The sequence below is a fragment of the Arachis duranensis genome, chromosome 3 (genome assembly GCF_000817695.3).
Source record: "Arachis duranensis cultivar V14167 chromosome 3, aradu.V14167.gnm2.J7QH, whole genome shotgun sequence".
In the NCBI taxonomy this organism is placed as follows: Eukaryota; Viridiplantae; Streptophyta; class Magnoliopsida; order Fabales; family Fabaceae; genus Arachis; species Arachis duranensis.
Window position 1 is genome coordinate 130,269,177 of NC_029774.3, and position 9,651 is coordinate 130,278,827.

The 9,651-nt window shown below is 31.5% G+C and overlaps 1 protein-coding gene across 1 annotated transcript; it reads left to right on the forward strand.

The window, feature by feature from the left end:
• The first annotated feature begins 2,218 nt into the window (after positions 1-2,218).
• LOC107481722 (probable WRKY transcription factor 9) lies at positions 2,219-4,428 on the forward strand. Its single transcript, XM_016102024.3, has 5 exons — positions 2,219-2,579; positions 2,772-2,921; positions 2,992-3,435; positions 3,512-3,625; positions 3,694-4,428. The coding sequence occupies exons 1-5, from the start codon at positions 2,328-2,330 to the stop codon at positions 4,267-4,269; spliced, it is 1,536 nt and encodes a 511-aa protein (XP_015957510.1). The 5' UTR covers positions 2,219-2,327; the 3' UTR covers positions 4,270-4,428.
• Positions 4,429-9,651: the final 5,223 nt, after the last annotated feature.

Genomic DNA, 9,651 nt, shown 5'->3' on the forward strand with positions numbered 1-9,651 from the left:
ATGATATAATATTATTAATTATTTACTAATTATTTTATATATATTATATATATAGCGGGGCGGGTATTACCTAAACCCGACCCCGCCCCACCCTTCCCAAGAACCCGCCTCGCTAGAAACCCGCCCCGTTACTCGCCTCGAGCGGGTAGGAGTGGAGTGGATACCTGTATATGTGTAAATTCAGGTAGTATTACCATCCCTATATATGTGTAAATTATTGTTGATAGAAAACTGACAAAAAAATAATATATTTGTTGAGCATATAAGCGTTGCTCTTGAACTAAAACGCACGTTTGGGGGGGAGGGGGTTGTTTTAACAAACAAACAAGAGAGTATAATATATAAAATTGCTAGTGTTAACTAAATTATATATAAAATGTAGGAGTTGAAAAATGTATGGGCCATTGTGGTCTTCCAGTTGAAAAATTCAAGATCTGATCCCAATGCAAGGAGAGGTATATATGGTTTTCTTTTCATATATATGGGATTTCGTATGGGCTTCATATTCCTTTGTAATACATGATGTCACATTAATATATATTACCCCATAATATTTATAATCAACCGCAATGTTAATAAGCATTGGAAAATTTTCTCCATCCCATACATTAATTAATTTCCTCTCATTACAAAAATACTAAGATGAATCTTCATTCACTAATTTTTCTCCATTAGCATCAGGCACGGATATATATATATAGTAAGGGTGCTCCCTCCTTTCTTATTTTCCACGGTAAAATGATAATATTGTGTTGAAATAAATTGTTTTATAATTCAAATCATTCATAATAAATCATAAAAAATTATGCAAAAATATACTTTTATTCAGAGAAATTAAAAAATAAAAATTAATAAAAAATTGTGTTAATTTTTTTCAACTAAAATTTTTTATATTCTTAATACGACGGCTGAATTATATTTTTTTTGGTGGAAAAAGAGTTGTTGAGACAATTTTGGTATATTAGGTAGCATTTGGTGGAGAGACAGGGACTGAAAGACTGAGATTAAAGAGACAGAGACTGAAATAAATTTCAGTATTCTGTTTGATGCAAAGTAGGAGAAATTGAAACAAGAATAAAACTCTAATTTAATTTGCACAAAAGGTAAAATTGAAATTAATTAATTGAAATAGGATATTTTAAGTATAAAATATTATTAAATTTTCAGTCTCCATCCTTAAAATTTTCAGTTTCTTGTGTCTCCAATTTTTAGAGGTACTGAAATACTGAAATTTTGAAAATAGAGACAGAAATTTTAGTATCAATTTTTAGGCCAACAAATATGATATTGAGTCTCAGTCTCTCAATCTCTGTCCCAGTACCTCAAAACAAACGCCACCTTAAAGAGCGAAACCTAAAATCACTATTTATATTTGAGTATGACACCAGTTAAATCCCCTAAAATCTAAATAAAAATAGTATCTAAAGTACATAAAGATAATATCTAATTTTATTTTTATTTAATTTTAAATAAAAAATAATTATGACTTATTCAATTTAACTATTTATAATAATAAATAAAATGGCTATTATGTAAATCACTTGATTTAAAATAACATAATTTATAATTATAATTAATATATATATTACTCATAAATAAATTAAAAAATTAAATTAATTTCCTAACATATTGCTCATGTGAGTCATAGATAGAGAGAGAGAGCAAATGAGAAGCATGCAGATATTGCATTTGTATGTATTATATGGAAATTAATCAACCCTAGGCACATGTGCTCCCCTATCATAAAGACTCTGCATTATTCTTCTTCTTATTATTATTGCTATTACTGTGTGGGGGCAAATTATATGATTACATCTATAATTAAACAACTTGTTATTAGATAGCTTAATTACGTACCCAAAAGGATAATAAAAAAGAGTTACTCTATGTTAATTTCTGCTAATAATAATAATGTTAAAATATCTGATGCATTGTGGCTCACTTATCTTTTACATATATATATTAAAACCTTGATGTGTCTCTTAATTACAGGAAGGGTAATGAATTATCAAATAGAATGAATATTTGACTTGGGGTGCTGGAGAAAGAAGACTAAAGCTCTAATTACAAATCCAGCAGTAGTAGTAGTATAGTATAATTTTAAATAGTGATTAATTAATTAATTTAATGAGGGACTTAATTAAGAAGCCAAATAAAGTCAAAACTTAGATGCGTCCTTGTGTGTCTAAGATAAGAAAAGTCTTGGGGAGGAGGGAATTGACTTTGGTGCCTCAAAAGAAGCATTTATATTATGAGAAGCTAAGAGCAGACAAAGGAAATTAAAGAGAGAGATTCTTGCAATCAAATCATCAGTATTATGCTCAACCATGTCTTCTAAAGGAAAAGAACCCCAAAACATGATGGATATTGATCTCTCTTTGAAGATAGATCATATTGAAAATAATAAAGACGGAGAAGCAACACCACCAAAAGTAGTAGCATCAGTCAAAGAGGATCTGAAGAACAAGAAGAAGGAAGAAACAAAGGCACTTAATATTAACAAAGAAGATTTTCTTGAAGCCGCAGCTGGCGAAATTGAAGATGAATTACCTTCGCAGGATAACACAAAAGCAAGAGAGGTAATTAACTAATTATTAACATATATACACACTAGCTTTTTCATTAATGCCGATTACTAATAGTTACTTATAATTATTTCTATGCTCTTGTTATTTGCTGGGGTTTCATAGTATTTAATTAGTGTAAGTTCGTGAATCGCAAATCTGATATATTATTGTTGCTTGAAAAATTTAATTTGCATCATGTATCAGTTGAGTGTGTTACAAATGGAGATGGAGAGCATGAAAGAGGAAAACAAAGTGCTGAGGAAAGTGGTGGAACAAACTATGAAAGACTACTATGATCTGCAACTCAAATTTTCAATCATCCAAGAAAACAACAATAATAAAAATAAAAGCAAGGTAATAATTGACGATCCCTAATTTATTCAATTTGTATAATATGTCTAATTAATGCACATCATGTGGTTAGGATCATGAAATTTCTCTCTCACTTCATCGAGAAGAGAATGCAACGATAAGGAAGCTCCATGATGAAGAAGGGCCGCGGAGAATTCATCATTATCAAGATGAGATGTTTAAGTTTAACAACAAAATTGAAAAAGCCTCATCCCTTGCAAACACCGATTGCGGTGAGAGTTTAATAAGCGAGAGTGAATTGGGCTTATCGCTAAGGTTGGAGACAAGCACAAGAAAAAAGGAAAAGGAAATTGATGACGAAGAAGATCAAAAGCAAGAAGAAGAAGAGGAAGAAGAAGAGGAAGAAGAGGAGGAGAAAAAGACGCAACCTGCAAATTTTGCATCGTCGTCAGCGGCTACGAAATTGCAGCGGACACATCATCATGCGTTCCACGCTGCATCGCCTCCTAACAGAAAAGCTAGGGTTTCGGTTAGAGCAAGATGCGAGGCAGCCACCGTGAGTATATCCGAAACTATGCATCATTTAATTTCATATTATATGCTTAATTATCTTGAATTATTGATGGATTTAGATGAATGATGGGTGCCAATGGAGAAAATATGGACAGAAGATTGCTAAAGGAAATCCATGTCCACGAGCTTACTATCGTTGCACTGTAGCCCCTGGCTGCCCCGTTAGAAAACAGGTACTGTTACTTTATATGAAGATAACTGTACGTGAGTCTGTACCTTATTTGATTTGATGTATATATAGGTACAGAGATGCATAGATGACATGTCGATACTAATCACAACATACGAAGGAACGCACAACCATCCACTTCCGGTGGGTGCAACTGCCATGGCTTCTTCGGCCGCAGCTTCCTTCATGTTGCTGGACTCAAGCACTTTCAACGTTAACCACCAGCAGCCATTACTACTAAACCCAAACCCTAATAATAAAGGAGTTGTTCTGGACCTGATAGCCAATGAGGCATCATCATCACTACGTTATCCCGGTTTGTCTTGGATGCAAAACAATAATCATCATCAGAAGGCGCCTGCTAGTAGAGGGATAATAATGGAGCACGGCGAAGAAAGCAAGGCAGTAGTAGATGACATGGTGAAGGTGTCGGCCATTGCGTCAGATCCTAAGTTTAGGGTTGCTGTTGCGGCGGCCATAACATCATTCATCAATAACAATAATAAAGATCATGCTATTGGAGCCACTTCTTTTGCCGCTAATAGCAGCAGCAACAGCAGGACTACTGCCAACAACACCAACAACAACTGGATCTTAGATAATAATAATAATAATAATCATTCTCTTTCTAAAGATGCTAATCCATAAGCTTACTTGATTCATTTTCCACTCTTTCTTTCTTTGGAGACAAAAACTGAACTATATATATTCTATATATGTAGTAACTTCTTAAGGCTCAAGTATTATTAGTATTTTATATATACATGCATGTATTCAATCAATAAAAATGAGAGTTATTCGGTTTGGTAAAGGTATTTATATACTCATCGTTCAGTTTTGTAATATCTATCTACTTTAATCATGGTTAGTTTTACATATCTAGAAGTTAGATAAATGACTATTTGTATTATGTATATTTTAAAGCATACATTAAGTATGCATTCGGAATAAATACTACAGTCTTTGTTTTTCTTCTAAGTTTTCCTTGATTATTTTGTTGACTGGTGCGAGCAAACGTTGGTGTGTGGACTGTAATACCGCTACAACTGAAGCACTTAATTTCTACAACTAATATATATTTTTAGGTCAAAACTCATTTTTCAGTCAACTTTACATGAAGTTTATAACTGATAGCTGTTAGATGATTTGACTGATTTAACTAAATTTTTATTTAACGACTCTCGACTATCAATTTCACCTTAAGTCCACTGCACCTGAATTTTTACCATATTTTTATTTTTGTATTAAAAATAATTAATATGAAGTAATTAAGAAAAGACAAAAAAAATATCATTTAACTTATAAAAAAATGTATAACAGAAATATTTATAAAATATGGTGCAAATATAATTTCTTTATTTCTGATAATTTTTTATCAGACAATTCACACATCAATTCGTGGAATCAAATTGAAATTTAAGGAATATAAGTCAGTTTTATCGATTTCTTTGCATTATTTTTTTCAAAAAATTAACTTAAGGGTGAAACTGGGTTCACCGCAGAAAATAAAGTTAAGCATGCATTGACACATGATGATCTAATTGCACTGCTACATTAATGCAAGTGTGGAGTTCACATTAATTGTGCACTTTTTTTAATATATTTGAACGCAGCTTTAGCTTCCTGCTCATCCCGGCCTTCCGTTTAATTATATTTTTATGTCATATTTCCAACTATATGCAGAACCAACCATATATAGAGTGTACATAGAGATCTAAATTTGCATTTTTTCTTATAAACTTCGATCATAACGTAGATTTATAACAAGTTGACCAGTGTAGCTAATTAACTCGTCTATTTATGGTAAAACATGTAATATATATAGTGTAAGGAAATGCTCGTGGTACCATAAGCTATATATGTATGGTATATAAACAGTAATACTCATACAAGTTTAACATGTCATTTTTAGACACTTTTTCTTTTGGTAAAAATCTATAAATTAAATAATACAACAATAACTTAAATAAATTGTATAGCTCGTTTACTTTTTCACATGTCAAGCCGCAAATATAATAATATAATTATTCACTACTATATTTAAGCTAAAAAAATAATTATATGTATTTTTTACTGCCTTCGTTTCGTTTAAAAGATACTAAATTATTAAAATTGAACATATAAGACAATATCATATATGTTAAGAGATGTTGAGAGGTTCTTCAATCTAAATTTAAAAAATTTATAGAAACTTCTTATATGAGTGAAAACTTAAAAGCTACGGGTTCAACTTAGGAATTAATTTTTCGGTAAACAATCAATTAATAAGAAAATGACAAAGTTAACTGATATTAATTAAAAAATAAATAAATCTCGAAATTTTTATAATAAAAAACGGGAAAAAGTATAAGAATAATAAAAACGGAAAGCCATTGAGGCTTCATCTTCATGTCCTTAATATAATTCTTGACACAATTAGTACTTTATTGATAAAATATTTAGTTAGGAGTTCAATTTAAGGAAAAGTCTATTCTCAATTTCTCTGAGAAGAGAGTGCGACAAAACTAAGGTTGTTTGGAATCTTTTTGACCTATCTCTCTTCCGTTTTTTGAACTCTGGAACTGTTTTTTTTTTTTAAATACTATAGTGCGTATTACATTATACCTAAATTATTAAAAAAGATAAATAAATAATATTTAATAAAATTTATATAATTTATTTTTTATTTTAAATATTTTATTTTTTACTTTAAAAATAAGTTAAACAATTTAGACACCATAACAAAAGCACCATAAGAAAAAGATTGTTGTTTTATCAAAGAATTTGGCCAATGAGCTAATTTGCCTCTGTCCTTAAATTTACTTGAGAACCTCCTCCTGCTGGTATAATCAAATTAAATTGCGATACTAGCATCTATCATGATAGTTAGTGGGCTGATTTTGGATATATTCTTAGAAATGATGTTGGTGAATGGCTGCTTGGCTGTTCTAATTTTTTACCTCATGGTTTATCGTTATGAGTTTTATGTGGTTTGGGATGGTTTAATGTTAGGAAGCTGGTTGCAAAAAAGTTATTTGTGAGACAGATTCTCTTGATGTTTTTACTGTTTTATCAAATATTTTTGTTTCTTACATGTTGGGTGATCAAGATATTCTGTCCAAGATTAAGAATTTGCTAAATCCGAGATTGGAAAATTCACTTTACCTTGGTCTGTAGAGAAGTAAACCAAGCTATTGATTGGTTGGCCAATATTTCCTTTGGCTTCAGTCTAAACATGAGTTGAATAGAGTTTTACTTTATAATTCTGCTATAATTAGTTAGGTATTATTCTTTACTCTCTTGAAGACTTTGTTTTTGTTTAAAACAAAAAAAAAAAAACTATTATTCTTTTATTACTGGCGGTATCTAAAAGTTCTAAAGATTTAACATAATTTCTACCCTAAAAAATAGTTGTGATGATATATCATTATTATGGGGGTTTCTGATGTGTGTCAATCAGCTTCTAGCTAGCTATAAAAAATGTATAGGTGGTATTAATATATTGTTCCGTCCCTAATTAATCCCCTTGGAAGATTCTGATGGCATTTTAATTATTGATGGAAAACCACCACATCCACATCAAAGATCACATGGACGAAGCCTTAAAAAAGAGTAGTATTTAATACTCTCCGATCCCAATGTAAGAATTTCGAAATTCACTTGTCGCTTTTGGGGAACCGGAAGCCTAGCTAATAATCGGGTACAGTGTATTGCTGTATTAGCGTGAGGTTGTTATGTTATCAATTAAATTAAGTGTTTTGATGGGGAGGAAGGAAGTCTATTCTGATTTCTGAATATGAATAGATTAATTTAAATAATAAAATATAATTTTATTATTTTAAATTAACATTGAGTTAATAAAAATATTTTAATACGAAATATTTAAAAAATATAATATTAACTAAATTTAAAATTTAAAATTTTAATAATAATAAAAATTAAATATTAATTTAAAATATTAACTAATATTAATAAAAGTATTTTTTATTTTAAATTTAAAAATCATTCAGATGCATTATTTGTGACTCAAGTGTTCGAGTGAATTCAGTTTTAGACTTTTAGTTCATCGATTTATGCTTTTAAAATGGGTTTCGTGTGACAACAGTATCAAAACTCTGATTTTTTGTTGATTTTTTAATAAAATTTTTAAATTACCTCTTCTATCTTTTTCTCTAAATTCCAAATTTCACAACTCTCACCCTTCGTCTTCCTTTACCACCGCTAGTCATTAATATTCCCTTGAAACCCTGGCACCTAATGTCTTCTTCCAACCTTTATCCTCAACCTCTGTCTCTCTTTATTCCAATCCTAATTTGTTCTTCAAATCTAAATCTAAATTAACTTTAATATCATTACCCTTGTTGTTTCTTTCTTTTTCGGATGCAACAACAACACTCAGAAAGCACACCCTTTTCAACCTCTTCAACCTGAATATTGTTGTTCTTCTTATTCCAAAGCAATAAGTAGCAAAATTTAGCAACCAGAGCCAACAAGAGGCTGGTGGCCATGGTCTCTTTCCAACGGTGGCTCCAAACACAGCTTAGGCTAGGCTTCCGAGGCTGAGAAAAAAGGGCTGCTGTTAGAGTATCTTCATACCATTTGGTAGATTGATATTCGCACTGCAGCGGCTGCTACCGCTCAGGCTAGGCTTCCGAGACCACCGCAAAACCCTCTAGAAGGTTGTGGTGGTAGTAATGTTATTGTTGAAGGATCTTGTTTCACTTTGAGTATTGGTGAATAAGGAGGGATGATGGTGGCGGAGTACATTGATGAGGATGACCTTCTGAACATGCCGAGTATGATCGAAGACATGACCAGGGGAACAGGACTCCCAAGCCCGTCTTCGACGACGACATCATCAGCAAGTGCTGCTCTTCCGGTATGTTCCCAGCGAAGCTTCTCCTCTGCTGCGACCAAGGCTATCACATCTTTTGTTTCCGACTTATCCTTCCTTCCATTCTCAAAGGCTCTTGGTTCTGCCCCTCTTATTCTCACAGTGATACCAAGAAGCCAAAATTTAAGTTTTTTTTGTTAATTTCAAACTTCTTTTTTTTTTCTATGCTAGATCTACAAATTCATAATATTTAAATAATAACTTCAGATAATTAATAATTTACAGTTTTAAGTTTTTTAATTTTTTGGTAGTTGGCGGCAGCAGAGAAAGACGAAGGGTGAGAGTGGTGAATGTTTGAAATTTGAGAAAGAAGATAAAAGGGATAATTTGAAAATTTTATTAAAAAGTCAACAAAAAATCAGGATTTGAATACTATTGTTACACGAAATCTATTTTTCATGAGTATAATGTTAATTTTCTGTTTGATAGATACTTTTGTCAGTATTCACAAAATTTATGGATTAGTTTATTCAAAATAAAATATAGATAGATAAATCAACACAGGGCACAGCCTAATTTGTTAGTTGGGTCTAGCACAAATAAAAATGAAGTTTGGGCCCAGCCTCAAAAAAAAGGAATGGCTAAAATGGGCCCAGCCTCAACCACAGTACCTCATTGCAGCCGGCAACGCCGCGGGAAGAGGAACGAGCATCAGAGGCGGCGGAAACTAAACGGCAGCATCAGTAGCCATCAACGCCGGCGACCTTGGTTAATAGCTCATCCATCAGCGATGTCGTTCTTCATCTCTGGAAAAGGGGGGTAATTACAGGTTGAATTGTTTTACGTGGGAGCCATTATCGATTCAAATGTGTTGGGTTCCATGACCGAAAAAAAATGTGTTGGGTTCTGTCGGCTCCTGTTGGATCCTTCTGAAGCGGGTCGGTTTATCCGGCCCAATCCAAGAACAAAAAAGCTTTGGCTTACGTTTTTATTTTTATTTAAAAATAAGAGTACAAAAAAAATATTCTTAGACTGCATTTGATCTGAAACTAGAATAAGACAAAATAATAAAAGTTATATAAACAACAGAAATATAAAGATTAATTTTTTTATATTTAATTTGGTGATAAATTAAAATAAATTATGAAAGTTTAATTATTTTTTTTAATTTGAAAAAAATAAAAAAATAATTTAAAAAATAATAAAAATAATAAAAA